Here is a 19037-nt window from a genome sequence, read left to right as displayed (position 1 = left end):
TCAATGTCAACGCGGTTGGTCCCTTGCTTGAATCACCGTCATTTGAAGCCTACCTCTTTTTACTACTAATTTCTTTGTCTTCTATTGTTCATCTTCAAGATGCCTATTTCGACTTAGTCGGTGATAGAGGCAGAAAGAGAATCGCACATTTTTCAACACGGACCTGAAAGGACAGGAGCCTATCCGTAGTCTGAGCGCGTTTTCTAGCGCTCATTCGACTCCTAACTTTTTCGCAAACTAACTTGGCCTTTGATTACCTCTACTATTTCTCCTCCTTTAATATCGAATTATACACACCTACCAACCTACATGCTGTGCCACGACACGCGCATATTTTGTTCGCGCGCACAGCATAGCTCTTAACGCGGGTGCAATAAACTTCCTTGATCACACGGAGTAGATGCTCATAGACTTAGGTATGTCATAGCCATTCCTCATGCCCTCACCTCCTCCTACCCCATGTCGAATGATGCCCATGGTAAAAGGTCTGACTGAACGGAACCCTTCTGGTCGCACTAACTCTTCTCTGAACTCGTTCATGACACTGTTGTCTTAATCAACCTTGTCATTATATATCGCGCCCCAAGCTCAAAAGCTCTCTTGCATTCCACCCTTGTTCGTAGAGTGCTGGGGCCGTTAACATTAGAGCTTCTTCAGTCGCAACATGGAGTCCTCTTCCTCGTCTCTGCCACGGATCTTGACCAAAGGCCGCGACTGACAGCAGGTATCCTGCAATGACACGGTTCAGAGAAGAGATGGTAGCAGCCGCTGGGTGCCTAGCTTGACGGCCATTCAAAACTGAAAAGATCTGACTCGACTCTCGATTCAACATTTACTTTGCTTGCGCATCGCAATACACAAATCTAACTTGCACAACTCACAGAAAATATCAATATATGAATCTCGTGACTCAAGCGAGTCGCAAAACCTTGCGCATGGTGAAATATACCTAATACGGCTCGATCCATCAAAGTGATACTCGATGAATCCTACTCCCCGTATAGGCGGCACCTGCGCAGCTCCCGACTGTTATAATACTGTCTTATTCAGCTCAACGACATTCTGCACACAACATCAACTAGCTGCACAGGCGACTTTAACTGATAAAGGACACCATGCAGCAAGTCGATTGGAGAAATCTCGACCATCAGGCAGGGTTTTGGCCGCGAGAAGGGGCCGCCAACCCTGGAGCGCTGTTTCGCGGAACCCAGTCAGACGCCAAGAACCTCCTCGCGAATCTTCTCGTAAATCCCCCAGTACCAGAGGCGATACCCAAGCTAGACAGCCAAACGTTACGCGATCGGAGAATATAGAGACCTCTACACAGTTGTCGCCAGGGCGTTCAGATGACAAACGGGAGAAGGATCACTCAACCCGAGGGCGGAAGGTGGACAATGCAGACAATAACCGGTTGAGTGAAAAGAGTATCCTGAAAGACCGGTCCACAATCGAAAGTTCAGCAAGGACTGCGAAGAAAGCCGCCCCTACTATAATAATTTTGTCGGATCCCTCGAGTTCACCAGCACTCCCCAGCCCTACAATAGAAAAAACAGCCAACACACCACGCGAACATGCTGTCGCTGAAAAGGCAAGGCTGTCGGCAACATATATGGAACCGCGTGTTCAGTCTCCACGGAAACCAAAGCTGGATACGAAGAGTAGTGGGCATGTCCCCTTGTCACCCTATTCTGAAATTTCAATTCCAATTCCGACAGAAAAGGAGTCACTGGAGCATCTACTGAAAAAGTTGAAACCTGCAATCGCTAGTGAGCTAAAGCGTTCGCTGGAGCTCAGCTCGCCAACAAAAAAATTGTCCCAAGTCTCCACGAGGACAAGCAGGCCACGAGAAGTGACCTCAGGATCAAAACATCTGGAGAAGGCACTGCCAAAGAAGGCATCGTCTAGAAAGGCCACACCAGAAAAGGAACGCCCTTCACCAGATATGCTACTGCCTAAAATGCACGCCAAAATTGACAATGAAGTAAACATGGCTGGTACAAGTGATGTTTCGGATGGAGCAGTGGCTCAGTCGATACAAGAAGCATTGTCGTCATTGAGGACCAAACGAGGTATGGATAGGAAGAACTCGCTGGCCACTTTTGACTCAGTCGCATTTGACTCGATCATCTACCGACAATCTCGCTTGCGTCCACCTCCTGGCGTCAGCTTGTCTACTCGCATTGTCAAGGGCGGTTCAATGTCACGTAATGGTGACTACGTCTATCTCCCCGTGAACCCAGCAATCCACGGAATGCACAAGAGGTCTCAGCGTTGGTATAAGGAGAAATCCGAAGAGATCAAAAGATGTCCCAGTCGAAAGGCCTGGTTCGGTAAAGTCGAGGCAAGGCAACGTTGGTTACGTGCTGAGGAAGAAAAGTTGGAAAGAAGCCGCCAACAAGCTCAGCATGACGGAACCATGCCTCCTTTCGAACCGCCCAAACCACGATCTGTCAGGCAGATCCTTGACTTTGGAGATGTGCCCGAAGACGAGCTACCCGAGCATGTTCGTAGTAACCCCGCATGGTTAAAAACCTGCGCTTGGTTCCGAATGTGCGAGGAACAAGTGGCTCAATACCAGCGTAAAATTGATAAATCTAAAGAGGAAGCTGAGCTCTTTAAGAACAATTGCAACGCAGGTTAATGATAATGCTTGATGAGCTTATATGAAAAGGGTCCATTCCGACGAAAACTTCCAAATCTGGAAGAGTTTCTCGGGCGTACAACAGAAGCGAATGGCCATACTGTATATATACATCCCTTGTTGATAACATAGTTGATACCATAGTTGATAATATAGTGTGTGAATCTCATGAGAGGAGGCAATGAATTTGAAGGTCACATGACCGCATTCATACCGAGCCTTTGGTTTCGGGCCTCTACTTTTCTTGTGGGAGGAACATTAATGAAATATTTTTCTTCAACATTCAATATGCGCGGACAGATTAACCTGACTGTTGGGAATGTCGAGAGAATTGAAAAAGCTCGGGCTTTAACTGAGGGTTAAAAAATATATATAATACACGCAAAGAGAAATTCGTCACATATAAACGATTTACAAGTAAGTGGTTCAATCAACATAAACATATCAACTTTCGTTGCCGAGTTTCAACTAGGGAGGTCACATCGAACACAGCCGGATAAACGTATCGTTCATTTGAATCATTACGAAATAGCTGGAAAACAAGAATGACTACTGGTATTGCTTGTTGGTATATACAATCTATCGCTTGGACATTTTTCACCCATCCAATAAACGCCCCTTTTTCTCTTTGCCCTGACCTCCCTAAAGGCCATTAAATACTTCACGTGTCAAATCAGAATATGAACAGATTTTTTACAGTGACAGCATGTATACATAATCAAGTTTGGTGATCGGTGCTCAACTTAGATGCCCTTGGACAGCAAGTTAAGGGCACTGCCAGCGAGAATGAAGCCAGCCTGGTCCTTGGTGACGGCGTGCTTGGTGGGGATGAAGACCTCCTCGCCAGAAGACTTGGTGACACGGAGTTTAACATCACCCTTGCCGCCGTTTTGAAGCATCTCGTAGAGACCGACAGTGGCAACCTCGTCACCAGCGGCGATCTTGTCGTAGTCAGCCTCGTTCGCGAAAGTCAGAGGGACAACACCCTGCTTCTTGAGGTTGGTCTCGTGAATACGGGCAAAGGACTTGGTCAGAACAACACGGGCACCGAGGTAGCGAGGCTGCAGAGCAGCGTGCTCACGGGCAGAACCCTCGCCGTAGTTGTGCTCGGCGACAACCAGCCACTCCTGGCCGCGATCCTTCCAGACCTGACCAAGTTCGGGAATGGTGTGCTTGGAGCCATCAAGATCGTAAGCGGTATTGACTTCGCCAGTCTCCTTGTTGATGGCGGTGTTGAGAGTGTTGGTACTGATGTTGGGCAGATGACCCTTGTACTTAAGCCAGGGGCCGGCGGCAGAGATGGTATCAGTGGTGCACTTTCCGGTGACCTTGACGAGGACGCGGAGGCCTGAAAGGTCGGATGAGGGGAAAGGAGGGAAAGGTTCAAGGAAGGCCAGACGCTCAGAGGTAGGAGAGATGGCGATCTTGGTGTTAGGGTCAGGCTCCTGAGACAGGACGCCCAACTCAGCGTTGCCAGACTCGAAGGGGGTCTGAGGACCCTCAAGGCCGTGAGGTGGGGAGAACTTGAAGTCCTTGCCATCAGGCGTCTTGATGCTGTCGGTCACAGGGTTGAAGGTAGTAGATCCAGCGAAAGCCATGGCAGTAACGATCTCGGGGGAGGCGAGGAAGTTCATGGTATCGGGGTTACCATCGTTACGACCACGGAAGTTTCGGTTGTACGAGGTCAAGATAGCGTTGCTGGTGCCCTTCTCAACACCATCCTGTCGCTTCCACTGACCGATACAGGGGCCACAAGCGTTGGAAAGAACAATACCACCGGCCTTCTGGAAAGTCTCAAGGGTACCGTCACGCTCGAGAGTGGCGCGAATCTGCTCACTTCCAGGGGTGATATAGAAGTCAGCAGCAGGCTTGAGGCCTGCATCCTGGGCCTCCTTGAGCAAACTCTCGACTCGGGTCATATCCTCATAGGAACTGTTGGTGCAGCTACCAATGAGACCGGCAGAGAGGACTTGAGGCCACTCCTGCTCCTTAACAACCTCCTTGAACTTGGACAGGGGTGTAGCCAGATCAGGAGTGAAAGGTCCGTTGATGTGAGGCTCGAGAGTAGAGAGATCAATGACGATGTGGTCGTCGTACTCGGCACCCTCATCGGCCTTGAATTGCCATCGGGAATCAGGGTCAAGGCTGTTGCCGGCAAAGCTCTCGAGAGCCTCGATGTTCTTGTTGGCCTGCGATCGTCGAGTCGAGTCAAGGTATCTTGCTGAGGCCTTGGTGTACGGGAAGATTGAAGTAGTGGCACCGACTTCGGCTCTAAATAACAAGTTAGCATACGAAACAAGATTCAAACATTCAACGTTGAACTTACCCCATGTTACAGATGGTAGCCATACCAGTGGCGCTGAGGCTGTCAACACCCTCGCCAAAGTACTCAATGATGGAACCTGTACCACCACGGACAGTAAGATGACCAGCAAGGCGGAGAATGACATCCTTGGGAGAAGCCCAGTTGCTCAGCTTGCCAACAAGGTGCACACCGAGAACCTTGGGAGCTTTGAGTTCCCAAGGAGCACCAACAAGAGCCTCAACAGCATCAGCACCGCCGACACCGATAGTGATTGTAGAAAGACCACCGGCGTTGGGGCTGTGAGAGTCGGTTCCGAGCATCATCAATCCAGGAAGAGCGTAGTTCTCGAGGACAGTCTGATGAATGATACCAGCGCCAGGAGGCCAAAAGTCCATTCCGTACTTGCGAGCAGCAGACTCGAGGAAGTCAAACACCTCCTTGTTAGTCTGAATACCGGCAGACAAATCGTCCTCAGCACCCTTGGATCCGACAATCAAGTGGTCACAGTGAATGCTTGCGGGAATAGCAGGCTTGGCGAGGTTGCAAGACATGAACTGGAGGATAGCCATCTGAGCAGAGGCGTCCTGCATGTTCACCCGGTCGGGGTTGAGACGCAGGTTAGCCTTGCCACGAATGTCTCGTCCATTTCTGGTACCACTAAGCAGCGACTCCTCGGGGTTGTCAAGATGGCTGTAAAGGATCTTCTCAGCAAGTGTAAGGCGCTGCTTACCGAGCACACGACGAACATCAGTGTACTTGGTGTAAAGCTTCTCGTAGGTGGGAGGAAGAGACTTGGCGGTAGAGAAGTTTCTCCTTGAGTTCTTGTTGGAAGAGAGAGCAGCAGTCGATCGAATAGTGTTGGGACCAGAGCGTCGCAAGAGTTGCTGTACAAGTCAAGGGTCAGTCATGGTGGTTCCTCGTCGATGGCTATTACACAGAAGTGTCCAATTGAGGTAGAAATTGTGATTGAGATTACAACTTACTGTCATGGCACCGCCTGAGCGGCTGACAACCTCCGTTGAAACCATGATGGGCGATACACGGTGATTGAAGAATAACTGTTCGGGTTCTCCTTCCAATGTCGAGATTGTGGTTCCCTTGCAATCGGTGGAGGCGAAATCGGGGCGGAAATTTTAACAATTGTAAATTCCCGGGACCGGATTGGAGATTGATTTTGGATCCGGGGGATGTGGGGCATCCTGGTCCGAACACCGGCGGGGAAGCGTCTAAGTTATCCGCTAACTCATTTCAATAGTGAAGATAGGATATGAAATGCAGTAAAAGGCCGAGGAAAATATGAATTATCTATCATACACATATAGTGTTCATCTTTAGAGCATTAATTACAGCTTGCTCATTCTTCCATTACCAAAAGGCGCCGTCCATTCGCCTAACCAGAGTCGTCGGCCAAAGCAACCGATCATCATTCTTGTTCAAATACATGCCTTCTAGTACGAGACAACTCCATCTGCGTCTTCTAGCCAAAGCGCTGCCAGGTCCTTTGCCAATCCCAATCGCAATTTTCGTAGGACGTCCTCGCCCTTGCTTGATGCAAGCCAACCCTTCCTCCAATCCCATCCCCTGTTCACCTTTGCGCCAGCAGAGATTGACTTGTGCAGGTGGTTTACCAGCACAGAGCTTCCGGTCATCATAAAACTTCCGCCAAGACCGCCCGTCGATTTGGCCATCAAGTCTTGAGGCGTGGAACCCTTCAGCCCTTGCGCAGATGACAACACAAGGTTGAAAAAGTCATCACACGCTGAGTAAACTCTGTCACCGACTGTCTGAATATCTTCAATAGCCTTCAGTAGAATGTCGATTTGCGGGAGTGTAATAACAGCCGGCGACTGGTTGATAAAGACTGTGGCCTCGCCCAGGAGAGCCAGTAGGAAGTCTTCGCTTACTACTGAGTCCCTAGTGTCATCGTAAAGTCCGCCACGGATATTGTCGTCGGAGCTGGAGATGACAGCCACCAGCGCGGATGCAGCTTGCTTCTTCAGCTTCAAGGCTTTAGTGGGTGAAATATTATCAAAGTCTTCGGTATCTCGTAGTTCGTAAAACTTGCGTAGCGTAGCGTAACCACTAAGCATTCGACCAAGCAGTTGAGCAGCTTCCAAATCTTGCTTGGCTCGCTTTTCTAAAGTCTCGGTTCGCTTTCGCAGCAAGTCCTTCAATTCCTGGTCGAGTTCCTTCTCTGAGGGATAGACCGTAGACTGAACGAGAGAGTAAGACATGAGGAGGTTCAGCACCTCACGAACCTTGTCTGATCGATGAGACAGGGCATAGTACCAGAGAGCTTCTCCATATCGGTGAGACTGCTTGGAAAGAATCTCTGCAAAGGTCTATTTCAAGTTAGTTAGGATCGGTGCTGCGATTATATTATTCTCACCTCTGCTGTTTCCTCGGCGTAGTTGATCATGCCGAGATCGTTCAGTATCGCCCAAATCTTGTCCACAGTAGGACCGGAGTTCTCATTAAGCGTGTCAAGAAGGTCTCGAAGAAGGTCGCCGACGGTTTCCTCTGATTTCTCGGGCGAGTCCATTCGACCCAAGACTTGAATGGCCATTTCCCATCCGTCGCGCTCTGGTGACAGTTCATCTATTCCTGCCAGCTCCTTGGCGTACAGGACAAGAGTCGTGTCTTTGATGCCTTCAAGCTCATCAGGTCCTGGTTGTGTTAATCCTAATAGCGCAAGGTCATCCATATCGAGGCTATCGGTAGGGAATAGACTGGGGACCTCAGGGGCGGGTAACCATTCACCAAGTGATGCAACTTCTGCTACAGTGCATGCCAAAGGCAGTGACCATACCCTCAAGAAACCCAGCACGGCATTAACGTTGCCTTCAAAGGCAGAGGCCACCGCAACCTCGACAGAGTTCATGACATTGGGGTTGAGGTCTGATGCGGTCACCATATGGAAGGCGGTTGCCAATCGGTCAAAGTAGTCTTCGGAGCCGGCGAAGCGCGACGACGCTCGCAATTGCAATTGCGAGAATCTAAGTGCTTTGTGGCGTTGGTTTCCGTCGTCCCACCATCCAAAAAGGCCTATCGTCGCCTCGCACCAGTCTTGGGCAACTTCCATAATATCTTCATGGTTACCCAAGATGATACCATAAACGGTCTGCAGGTTCTCGTATATATCCCAGGGGATCTGGCTTGATGCCTTTCGAGCCATTGTCGATAAGGATTGTGGCTGAGGGTCATCCATCAGATCTTGCACATCCTGCTCCTTTCCTTCCGCAAACAATGTCATTCGATTCAGAGCACCACGAGCCTGAATTCGGAAAAGAGTCCAGTTGCTGTTCCAGATATCCCATTCCGATCTCGCAGCCGGGGACTGGTCCAGAACATCGGCAGTAGCAGCAGCGAATCGTCTAACATTCTCGAGTGATTTACCAATGTATGCGTAATCACCTCGGGGGCCTCGTCGAACATGTTCCCAGCCAGCCTCCCTCAACAGATGCGACGCACTTCTAACATCCCCACGGAGAAGTGAGCATCGCACAGTCTGCCAAAACAGGCTATGGCATGCAGGACTAGGGTTGTGGCGGCTGATGTCACGGACTTGATCAGGATAGAGGTTGTGGCTCTTCTGCATCCAATCGAACATGATCTCGGGCAGAGGTGGAGTCTTCTCTTCGTCGGTATCATTGTCAAATCGAGTGTGGTGCATACGAAGTATTAGTTCAGCAATGTAGGCAGCCTTCTCGAATATCTCGGCGTTCATTCCAGGGCCGACTGAAGCAAAATCCTCTCCCTCTGGTTGGGGAAGACCGTCCACGCATTTGTTCCATAGTTGAGTGAGACGGAATGTGATGTTTGATAGAGAGTTGTCCATCTTTTCAAAGTCTTCTTCCGTTCCAACTCCTTCCTCGTACAGCCGGCATACGAGTTCTTCGGTATCGAGAATCATGTCTGTAGGCTCGACAATGTGGGCGGGTTCATACTGGTTGTAAAGGTTCTTGGCGATGGATGCAAATTGGAAGCCCTCCGGACGACTGGACATTCCAAGATGAGTCGAGGTTTGCCTGAAAATGCTTTCTGCTTCTCTGCGCACTCGGGTTGTCGCTGCCGGCGTATTGAGCACCATAAGGTCGGACTCGTCTCCAATCATGGGTTGACCGTAAGCCCGGTCGTCATGTCTCATATTCAGGAACATGTCGGCTTCTTCAGAGCTTTCTCGTTCGAAAACACGCTCTTCCTCCTCGTATTCTGCATCTTCCCCATCGTCACCAGCAATATCTTGGGCGATCAATCGTTCGATCTCGGCATCGACCTCACGCGGGCGCTCTTCTGGCGCAGCGGACATACGGAAAAGACTGCCCCGATGCGGCGGGAGTTCCATCTCTTCTTCAACATCCTGGTCTTGATCTTCCTCTTCCTCTTCGGTGACGCTGAATTGGCGGCTCAATCCTGAAGGTTGTCGTCCTCTTATGGACCTTCCAAGTTGGCTGCCTGTTGTGCTGTTGCGCCCGAAAAGATTTCTCCCGGACCCAGTGTTGGTTGAAGTCCCAAAGTTGATAGAGCTTCCCATGAACGACGGTGCGCCAGCGGGTGTGGTAGAAGCAACTGAAGATGGCGGTGGTCCACCAGGGGTTGTCGTAGGCTGTTCGGGGAGGAACGAGAGATCTGTGTTGCGCCCAAACTTTGGTGTCGCCGGCATAGGACTGTTGGGAGGACTGCTGTCCACCATAAATCTATGAGCCATGATGCAAAGAAGCTGTATTACAAGAGCTCTTCAAGCTTCAGGTTTAGGTCGGCCGACTCGGCGTGTCGGAAGCAGCTAGTCTTCTCACTATCGAGGATGGATTTGCGTTATTCTCGCATACGGTGATGGTGTTCGGCGATGCAATGGATAGTATTTGGATGCGATGTTGAGTTACAGCCTCTGTTTGCTGAAGCTGAACGCGCTTGGGATATTTTTTGGAGCTATCGCGATGGGTAACACGCGCCGTGGTTTATCCGGCGCCGCAATCCCTGTCTTATGACATTGGTCTCTCTTTGTTCCTCGTAACAGTTTGAGGTCTTTCAAACAGGAGTCTTCATTCGATTTAAATCATTGTTGTTTTCACTTCCTAAGTTGACGGTGTTGAAATTCATTTCTTGTGTTTCTCTAAAGTTTGCCAACTTTTGCAATTGAAGATTGGCATACGTGAAGCCGATTCGGCTTGTTGATGATTGTCATGTAACTAATAGGAAATGGTCAACGTTCATGATAGACTGAGTAACAGTCGGTTTGATTATCCGTCCATTGGCGCATTCAATGCCGTGATCTTTCTTGGATATAGGTCGAGAGAGGCTGAGTTAGAATGTTTTGCGAAAACCTCTACAGACAGTGGAGTGGACGGTCTGTCATGGTGCAAGAGAAGTGCTTTAGGTTGTTCTTGTGACATTCTGGAAAGGTCTTGCGATAATCTCTTATCTTGTTCTCCCGAAGATTCGGCTCTAGTTCCGCTTTAACCTCAGCTCAATGATAATTAAAGTGATCTCGAACAACATCAGGCTGTGGGCACGGCATTATACGGAAGGTCTTCCGACCCCGTGAAGAAACAAAGACCTCTCATCTTGACTCACTGACCGGCGTCGTATGTACCACCGACGGCCGAGTCGGTCTCATCTGCCGAAAGAAGTGTAGGCAGACCCCGCTTTTGTCTCTCATCAGTGTCTTGTCTGTGAGGTTATTTGGCTATCTTTACCAATTACCTCGACCTAGACACCAATGGCGTATAACCTTGGCACGCCCAGACAGGCTCCCCGCGCCATATCCTCACGTAAACAAATACAAACGGAGTGTCATGCCCAATGAGCGATAATAATATGTCCGAAGCCGCCTGAGATTTCCTATCTTAATGCGTGGTGTGGATTTTGAGCTCCAATTGCGGGGTACGCAACGTAGGTACGCACCCGGAGTTGCTCGGTGATCGGGATCTTGATGCGGGCGGTTTCCTACCGATTCTATGCCTACATAAACAGTTTCCTTGAAACGGCCGACCTACCATTTAATCATCTAAGCCCCATCGTCCCCTTTAAATTGATTGTCTCTCTGTTTTCCATACTACTTCCTTTCTTCCTCGACATTCCATTTCATCACATAAAATCGAAATAATGTCTACCGTTGGCAAGGTATGTTCCATTGGCAAGCTCCCTCTTGCTACCTACCCCTCATCGTCACAGACGCCCCGCTGTTGATGATATGAGAATACAATATTGATGCCATTGCCAGCCCATTACCTGTAAGGCCGCTGTCGCCTGGGAGGCCGGCAAGCCTCTCACCATTGAGGACATTGAGGTTGCTCCTCCCAGGGCCAACGAGGTCCGAATTCAGATCTACTACACTGGTGTTTGCCACACAGGTACGCTTTTTCTGCTCGCGTCATCGTGCTCTCAGAGCTCCACAGACGCGAGAAACACAACAGACAGCTAATGTTTACCAGATGCCTACACACTCTCTGGCAAGGACCCCGAGGGTGCTTTCCCCATTGTCCTCGGACACGAGGGTGCCGGTATCGTTGAGTCCATTGGCGAGGGCGTCACCAACGTCAAGCCCGGCGACCACGTCGTCGCTCTCTAGTATGTCTTTCTCTTACCTTGTCCATTACCATACAATCTAATCGTTTCCCCAACAGCACCCCCGAATGTAAGGAGTGCAAGTTCTGCAAGTCCGGAAAGACCAACCTTTGCGGTAAGATCCGAGCCACCCAGGGCAAGGGTCTGATGCCCGATGGCACCTCTCGATTCAAGTGCAAGGGCAAGGATCTGCTTCACTTCATGGGCACTTCCACCTTCTCCCAGTACACCGTCGTCGCCGATATCTCTGTCGTTGCCATTGAGCACGATGCTCCTATGGACCGAACCTGTCTGCTCGGCTGCGGTATCACCACCGGTTACGGTGCTGCCACCATCACCGCCAACGTCCAGGCTGGCGACAACGTTGCCATCTTCGGTGCTGGCTGTGTCGGTCTCTCAGTTGTCCAGGGTGCCGCTGCTCGCAAGGCTGGCAAGATTATCGTTGTTGATGTCAACCCCTCCAAGAAGGAGTGGGGTGACAAGTTCGGTGCTACTGACTTCGTGAACCCCACCGAGCTCGGTGACCAGTCCATCCAGGACAAGCTTATCGAGATGACCGACGGTGGTTGTGACTACACTTTCGACTGCACTGGCAATGTCGGTGTCATGCGTGCTGCCCTCGAGGCCTGCCACAAGGGTTGGGGTGAGTCCATCGTTATCGGTGTTGCCGCCGCTGGCCAAGAGATTTCCACACGACGTAAGTTAAACCCCAACAACTCATACACCGCTCAGAGATACTGACTGTCTGTATAGCATTCCAGCTTGTTACTGGCCGAGTGTGGCGAGGATGTGCTTTCGGTGGTGTCAAGGGCCGTTCTCAGCTGAACGACCTCGTTGCCGACTACAAGAAGGGTGACCTCAAGGTCGACGAGTTCATCACCCACCGCAAGACTCTCGGCGAGATCAACAACGCTTTCGAGACAATGAAGCAGGGTGACTGCATCCGTGCTGTCGTCGACATGCAAAAGCTCGAGCCCAAGATTTAATGACCCAAAATGTAGTATAAACAAATGATAATCAAAATTTTATGTTGAATGACAAAACTGGGGTCCTGATTGGGATGGGTTGCTACTCTTAATATATGCCATGACTGAGTACCTTGATAGACATATCGGTACAAAATGCCCTAGACCCTTGATACAGTATTGGATATAATGCGTAGTATGACTCCACTTACCTTTATTGGAGGGTCTATGTGAGGTTACAATGTTGAGTTTATGTATAGGCCGCCTTTGCACAGAACTGTACAATGCAAGTCGAAATGAAACAGTAAACAGCGAGTTATATAAAAGACAAGGCAACGCCCATTCACTCTCTAAATTATGTTGAGATATGAATAGTTAGAGGCCAGTCGCTTAGATAGCATATGGTTATGTTGGTATTTTGTACTGCACCTTGATGGCTACGATACCTACCTATCTAGAGGTAGCCAATGATACTTCACGGAACTTGGGATCCAACCCAATGATTATCTCAACAATTTGAAACAACTTCTCACGTATTTTCAAAAAATTTCACAAGGTAAAGTAAGCTATTCTCATTTGACTACAAGGTCCTCTTATAACAAACATAAACGATGTTATGATTAACCAATCAACTTAACTAGCATATCTTAGTCTTGCATAATAGCTTGCACAGCTGCACAGTCTACTCGAAATCCGGGGTATCTCCACTACCTGTGTCCGATTCAACAGAGTGGAGCCTTTGCAATCCACTCGATGTCATTTGCCTAAGGGGTTCCATGACGAGTCGCGACTGACATACAATTTGCAATAACCCTATTCAACAACACGATATCAGATTTTCGACAAGATGCGCTCATCGAGGACATCAAAAGATGCTTCGAAACTATTCGATCGCGCGAAAGAGTCTACTTCGCCACCGAGAAGAGTGACAAGATCTGCCTTGGCCAAATTCGCCTTTATCGCGACAGAAGAAACCAAACCTGCCGTCGGCGACATCGAAGATATTGGGGAGCCTGCACGAAAACGAAAACGGGTGGCGACGATAAAGACAGAAACTTCAACATCCCCTCTAGCAGTAAAGACCGAAATCCTCGACGAAGCCCTCGATGAAATTCCATCACCACCTCCAAAGGCGAAACGCGTTCGCAAGCCCGCTCGCAAAGCTATCGATGCGACGACCGGCGTAACAAAGATAGAGCCACCATCAGATTGGGAGGCCATCTATGATACTGTGAGGAAGATGAGGGCGCCAGGTGGTCGAGCGCACGGTGCGGCCGTTGACACGATGGGGTGCGAACGTTTGGCAGATGAAAAGGCATCTCCAAAAGACCAAAGGTTTCATACATTGGTGGCGCTCATGCTTTCGAGTCAAACCAAAGATACGGTGAACGCCGTTGTCATGAGGAAACTCCAAACTGAGCTGCCACCGTTTGAGCCAGGGGCACCTCCGGGGCTAAACCTAAATAACGTCCTGGCGATCGATCCCAAGATTCTCAATGAGTTTATCTGGGCAGTTGGCTTTCACAATAACAAGACAAAGTTTGTGCTCCCGCCATCGGCATGCTCGGGTACATCGAAGTTGGCTGACTTTTATTTAGGTATATTAAGCAGACGGCCGAGATACTCCGTGATCAATGGAATGGCGACATCCCCGACACGATCGAGGGCCTCGTATCACTACCAGGCGTCGGGCCCAAGATGGGCTACCTGTGCTTGTCAGTGGCATGGGGAAAGCACGAGGGGATTGGTGTTGATGTGCATGTACACCGTATCACGAACCTCTGGGGTTGGCACAAAACCAAGAACCCAGAGGAGACTCGTACGACACTTCAATCATGGCTGCCACAGGACCGATGGCACGAAATCAATCATCTTCTTGTAGGATTGGGTCAGTCGGTATGCCTGCCTGTTGGACGCAAGTGCGGCGAATGCGATCTTGGTCTCCAAGGTCTATGCAAGGCTGCCGATCGAGCCAAGGTATCCGCAGGGCGTAAGCTCAAAGCGGAGGAAATAAAGCTGGAGGCTCAAAATGGCGCAGTAGTTAAGACGGAGGTTTCACAAAACATTGTGAAAGAAGAGGAGGGTGCCATTGTATGATGAGAGGTCCTTTCATTGACACTGACACGATTGACCCCCATTCTCGGCCCCGCCCCCGGAACCAGCCACCCCATAATAAATCCCCAGGATCGAGTTGGCTACATAAGTTGCTGGCAGGAGACGATTTGACCACGTGTATGAGGCCTTGTGAAAGTTAGTGCAGAAAGGTGACAACTGAAAAGGGCGTCTTTGGGGTGCGTTGATACCCCATTGATACCCTATTGTTCATTGTTAAAGTGATGAGTCTTTTCGAAAATCACTCTCGTGGTCTAGCCCAGATGGCGCTATCAAAGGTGCGGTCCAGACGGGTGCTCACGAGATCAACCATGCGGACTCGATACGATATCGGAGATAAGCCGGCAAAAAATAGCAGGGTCCTAGAGGCTCCTCGCTAAATGCAAAGTCGCATCCAAGTCCAGGCGCAAGTAACACGTAATCGAGCCAAGACAACTGATCGTCAGTCCATTCTGAGTCAAGCAATGTCACCGCTTCCGCACCTGTCGCTGTGTCGAGTTCATTCGATGATCTTTGTTCCAAGCACTCGCACGACTCAATCAATGACGAACACATTTGATGAATAGTAAGTAATGATTTGTGATGAATTGATTTAATGCAGACCCCGCTAGAATGGGGAATTATGCCCCCTCAAAACATATCCAGTACGCCGTCGCATCCTCAACTGTTGAAATAGAAATATACAATGGCGAATAACGCCCTGCATCTCTTCTCATGCAGATACTGTGTCGAAACCCAATCCCATCGTTACGTCGTGGCCGTCAGAGTCGCGCATCGTGTACGTGAGGAGTGACGCCAGTCTCCAGTCCGTGACACATCTGTTATGAGAGTATGTGTGATCTCTTTGGTCGGTTTACACGCCCCGGATAACCTGGGTTCGCTCCGACTCGAGTTGTACAGCGTTACGCTCGTAGGACTGCTTTTTACACTAGGAGCTTTGTTAGAGAGGGTTGACAAGATCTCAAGTGCTCAACTTACATCCTCAAGACCAGTACACTTGTGGTCTTCTAGTAGACGGTGCTTGCCACAGAAGTGACCTTGGCAAAAGGTACAGTCGCCGACGATGCGCTGGGCAGGCTCGCGGCAAGTAGCGGCGGTGCAACGGATTCGCTTAGGAGGCATGATGTCGGTTGTTTGTGGTAAAAAAAAAAAAAAAAAAGTAGTAAGAATTGATGGAAACCCAAGGGTTTATATGTTCGCAGGGAACGGTAAAAATATGAGATGACGGTGAGAGGCGAGAGAGCGGTAAGAAGTTGGCTGAACCAAGCGAGTTGTAGTAGTGGATGATGAGTTGGTTTAGTAAAGAATTGGATGCAAGTGACAGTGTCTTTCGAAAACTGCGGAAATCTAGCAGATTGAACCAAAGGATTCACGCAACGACCTGGACTAAGAAATGGATTAACTGTTCAAATCAAAGCAAGGGAGCAACTGCTGTTGGGAAAGGGGACCGAGACAGGTCTTTATACAGGAGACGAAGCAAGGCGGCTGATGAATGAATCATGCCTTGGTGGAGCCTGGTCGGTTCGCCTCCAGCTCGTTCTTACTCTCACCACATTCACAGCCATGACCATGGTCCATGGTCCATGGCCATGGGACAGGGGGGGGGGGGGGGGGCGTGTAGCGAAAATGTTTACCTTGCATTGCATTGCATTGTATCCGTGGTTTGGGGCGATAGTCACACAGTGTATTTAATTATGGGAAATGCAATGCTCAGATACAGGCAAGAAAGCAAGCTTACAACAACGTTGAGCAGCCACCCGTTTACACATGCACATGCACTGCATATGCATAAGAAGGTACGATATATCATTGTATTGGCACGTCTCAAGAACAGTTCAGAGGTATGGGCGTTGGATAGATGTTGTCTCATTAGAGACATGTTTTGAACAATTCGTATTCCCAACGAGGCGAACAGCAGGAGATACTACTAATCCATGATGAATGACAAAGACAACAACATGGCAGAAACTCGTGGAATCAGGATCTCACACCCCCTCCCCTTCCCATGTGTCTCTGTCTCTGTCCCGTCTTTTTGGCTTGGGCATGGCTGGAGCCTGGCGGTTCCAACGGGCCACTTTTACCCGTAGAGGGATTGGAATGGATGGTCCTTGAAGACCGGAATCAATAAAGAGGCGAAGGCGAACTAGAAGAAGGGTTCACCGCGAGGCTCCGAAAGCGGTGACTGAATGAATCTACGAATTGAACAGGCGGGGCGGGTCCTGTAACTCCAATTGTAGGTGCTGCTGTACAGTGCTGTTACAGGTACTACGGTGGTGGGTACTGGAAGAAGGGTCCCCGGGGGCGTGACGTAGATCAGGCGGGCGAATAAACTTGCATTTTTCTCCCACTGAACCCGAGGAAGAGAGAAATGGTTACATTTACAATTGAGGCCGACGATGACGGCAGAAGGGGGGTCCATCTCTTGTTGTCTACAATTCAGACTCATGGTCTTGCAGGCCGTTAATCAATCAACCTCTTTCAGTCTGTGCATCCTTGTAAGCATTATTCATCAATGGACTTCTATTCATTATTGTTGCCCAGCCTGGCCTGTTACATAGCTGAGACATGCTAACAAAGCGTCAATTGCTTCTTCATCACCAAAAGCATCATCAACATTACCTGTGCTCATGACTTCAGCTCATCCCATCAACCTAGCCTTGTCTAAACACTTATCACAGCGGCTAATGGGACGGACCACAACGTGACTGGTCCCCTGCCTTTCTCAAACTGAATTTCGTATCCACGAGGTCCAGGCCTACAACGGGCCTACGTAATGTACTGTCAACCTACAGCCCGTCTACAGTACCGCCTAACTGCGAGCTTCACTGTTTTGACGAATCTTGTAAAAAGGGACCCGAGAAATCCCTGGGTTCCGTGTCGTAGGACATTTTTCTTTTTTAGCGATGGACCGAGACTAGGATAAGGGTGCTACCCTGCATTCAGCAGGTGTCTCAATCGCCAATCGTTTAGAGGCGGAGGAATCAGAAAAACATGGCTCTCATGCATGGGGATCGACCACCCCCAACAAGCAGAAGCAAAGCAAAAGCACGAGCCGAGCAAGCATGGAGGTTTGCGCTGAGCCGAACTGAACTGAACCTACAGCCATGAGCCACTAGCCACAGCATCATTGGTAGCCAAAACGCTCTTCCTCTTCCCAGCTGGAACTGGGGGGGGCGGGACGGACGAGTCAGGTCTAGCCTAGGCGCATCTGGCACCATGAATCGGCTGGATACAGCAGTACAGCGCATACTGATAAAGTCGGGTTCAGGCGGTTACAAGAATAGGCGGTGGGAGGAGTTGTGGTGTTCATCAGGCTATTGCTTGTTAATCGACGAGAACCAACAACGACAACAACACATGACTATTCATCCTAGCAATTCCAATCTCGCGACATTGGGGGATGAGATGAGACCAGTAGTACGCCTCACTAATCAATAAGATTTCAAGTCTTTATGCTGATCCCGCATTGTGGAGACTACTAACCTATGTCTATGTACAGTTGAAAGGAATGACGCCAAAGTCATGGATCTATACGTCAATACTGTTCACTACGTAGATGCAGAGATTTTGAAGTGCAGCACTTAGATTGATTATTACGACGACCATGAAATTAAAGTCTCGGTCGATGTGAGCTCGGCCAACGTTGGCCAACTATCCGATTCATCAGCAGATAAAACGATCGACATCATGACACTCACTGTACATGCTCTGTGGTCAGTCTCACACTTTCTCCCCATTCCGTGACATGTTCGAGCCCATCCGGCGTCGTCCGCGTCCCTTGTCTCCGGTAATGTTGATAAAAAAGGGTAAAACAGCCCCCGTGCATATTCCGGGGACGCCGGGCCCGGATCTCCGACTAGAATCGCTCTTGCATACCGATCAGGCTATAGTAAAAGACATTCTCAACTGTCGATTATACTCACAATTTGCCATACTGTGCTGCCAGTCTCTGGAGCTTCCCGACAGCTTGGAAATCTTGGATCTTGTTAGTGTATCTCTGCTAGATATCCGCCACTCCCGATAACTGGGGTTTTAGTGTATTTCTTGACTCTTTTAAGTTCTGGTGATCCGGATATGGTTGATCTTTTGGCCAATTTCTTGGTCTGTGCAAAATTTCCATGGCTTTTTTGTGTTTCCAACTTGTTGGCATATTGGAAGATTGGGTCAGTTTTCCGATAACCTGAGGTGGACTAGTGGTATAGGTCATAGATCGAAATTGCTGCAAGGATTATCAACAAGTTAAAAGCCGTCATCGTATAGGGGTCAGTACATCAGTTTGTGGCTCATTCGAAGCACTGAAAACGCAAGTTCGAGTCTTGCTGACGGCAAAATAATTATTTTTTGCATTTTTTGCTATTCACTATCTCGCACGTAGTCTATCATGCGAACTTGTTTGTATCATGATTTCTTTTTATAAGTGACTAATTGACATTGACATCAATTGACA

General features: G+C 49.3%; 5 protein-coding genes and 1 non-coding gene across 6 annotated transcripts; 4 read left to right on the top strand and 2 right to left on the bottom strand.

The window, feature by feature from the left end:
- The first annotated feature begins 609 nt into the window (after positions 1–609).
- Positions 610–2887, top strand: EDB82DRAFT_13989 (uncharacterized protein). Its single transcript, XM_025731858.2, has one exon. It carries the CDS (start codon positions 983–985, stop codon positions 2639–2641), a length of 1659 nt encoding a protein of 552 aa, XP_025590841.1. The 5' UTR covers positions 610–982; the 3' UTR covers positions 2642–2887.
- A 497-nt stretch (positions 2888–3384) lies between these two features.
- EDB82DRAFT_542888 (aconitate hydratase) lies at positions 3385–9654 on the bottom strand (the record flags this gene model as incomplete). The annotated part of the gene is made up of 4 exons (XM_025731860.2): positions 3385–4912; positions 4968–5767; positions 6407–7288; positions 7336–9654. The coding sequence occupies 4 exons, from the start codon at positions 9652–9654 to the stop codon at positions 3385–3387; spliced, it is 5529 nt and encodes a 1842-aa protein (XP_025590843.2).
- A 1397-nt stretch (positions 9655–11051) lies between these two features.
- EDB82DRAFT_542887 (chaperonin 10-like protein) lies at positions 11052–12499 on the top strand (the record flags this gene model as incomplete). The annotated part of the gene is made up of 5 exons (XM_025731861.1): positions 11052–11069; positions 11170–11299; positions 11381–11516; positions 11573–12210; positions 12267–12499. 5 exons carry the CDS (start codon positions 11052–11054, stop codon positions 12497–12499), a joined length of 1155 nt encoding a protein of 384 aa, XP_025590844.1.
- A 529-nt stretch (positions 12500–13028) lies between these two features.
- On the top strand, positions 13029–14641 carry EDB82DRAFT_13883 (DNA glycosylase). The gene is made up of 2 exons (XM_025731862.2): positions 13029–14017; positions 14077–14641. The coding sequence occupies exons 1-2, from the start codon at positions 13326–13328 to the stop codon at positions 14573–14575; spliced, it is 1191 nt and encodes a 396-aa protein (XP_025590845.1). The 5' UTR covers positions 13029–13325; the 3' UTR covers positions 14576–14641.
- Positions 14642–15142: 501 nt separating this feature from the next.
- EDB82DRAFT_483433 (uncharacterized protein) lies at positions 15143–15874 on the bottom strand. Its single transcript, XM_065608211.1, has 2 exons — positions 15569–15874; positions 15143–15518 (listed from the first exon to the last, which is right to left on the bottom strand). The coding sequence occupies exons 1-2, from the start codon at positions 15710–15712 to the stop codon at positions 15444–15446; spliced, it is 219 nt and encodes a 72-aa protein (XP_065465348.1). The 5' UTR covers positions 15713–15874; the 3' UTR covers positions 15143–15443.
- Positions 15875–18835: 2961 nt separating this feature from the next.
- On the top strand, positions 18836–18918 carry EDB82DRAFT_t65. The gene has a single exon. It is a non-coding gene; the product is annotated as a tRNA-His (tRNA).
- The last annotated feature ends 119 nt before the right edge of the window (positions 18919–19037 follow it).

This window comes from Fusarium venenatum, assembly GCF_020744135.1.
Source record: "Fusarium venenatum strain MPI-CAGE-CH-0201 chromosome Unknown EDB82scaffold_1, whole genome shotgun sequence".
In the NCBI taxonomy this organism is placed as follows: Eukaryota; Fungi; Ascomycota; class Sordariomycetes; order Hypocreales; family Nectriaceae; genus Fusarium; species Fusarium venenatum.
This window is presented reverse-complemented; position numbering and strand designations above follow the sequence as displayed.

Bases quoted from the DNA above. Each gene is read 5' to 3' on its own strand.
- EDB82DRAFT_483433 (XM_065608211.1), bottom strand. From the start codon at position 15,712: ATGCCTCCTAAGCGAATCCGTTGCACCGCCGCTACTTGCCGCGAGCCT. The intron at 15,519-15,568 runs GTAAGTTGAGCA...CAAAGCTCCTAG, and splicing joins AGTGTACTGGTCTTGAGGAT to TGTAAAAAGCAGTCCTACGA.
- EDB82DRAFT_13989 (XM_025731858.2), top strand. From the start codon at position 983: ATGAATCCTACTCCCCGTATAGGCGGCACCTGCGCAGCTCCCGACTGT.
- EDB82DRAFT_13883 (XM_025731862.2), top strand. From the start codon at position 13,326: ATGCGCTCATCGAGGACATCAAAAGATGCTTCGAAACTATTCGATCGC. The intron at 14,018-14,076 runs GTTTGTGCTCCC...ACTTTTATTTAG, and splicing joins TTTCACAATAACAAGACAAA to GTATATTAAGCAGACGGCCG.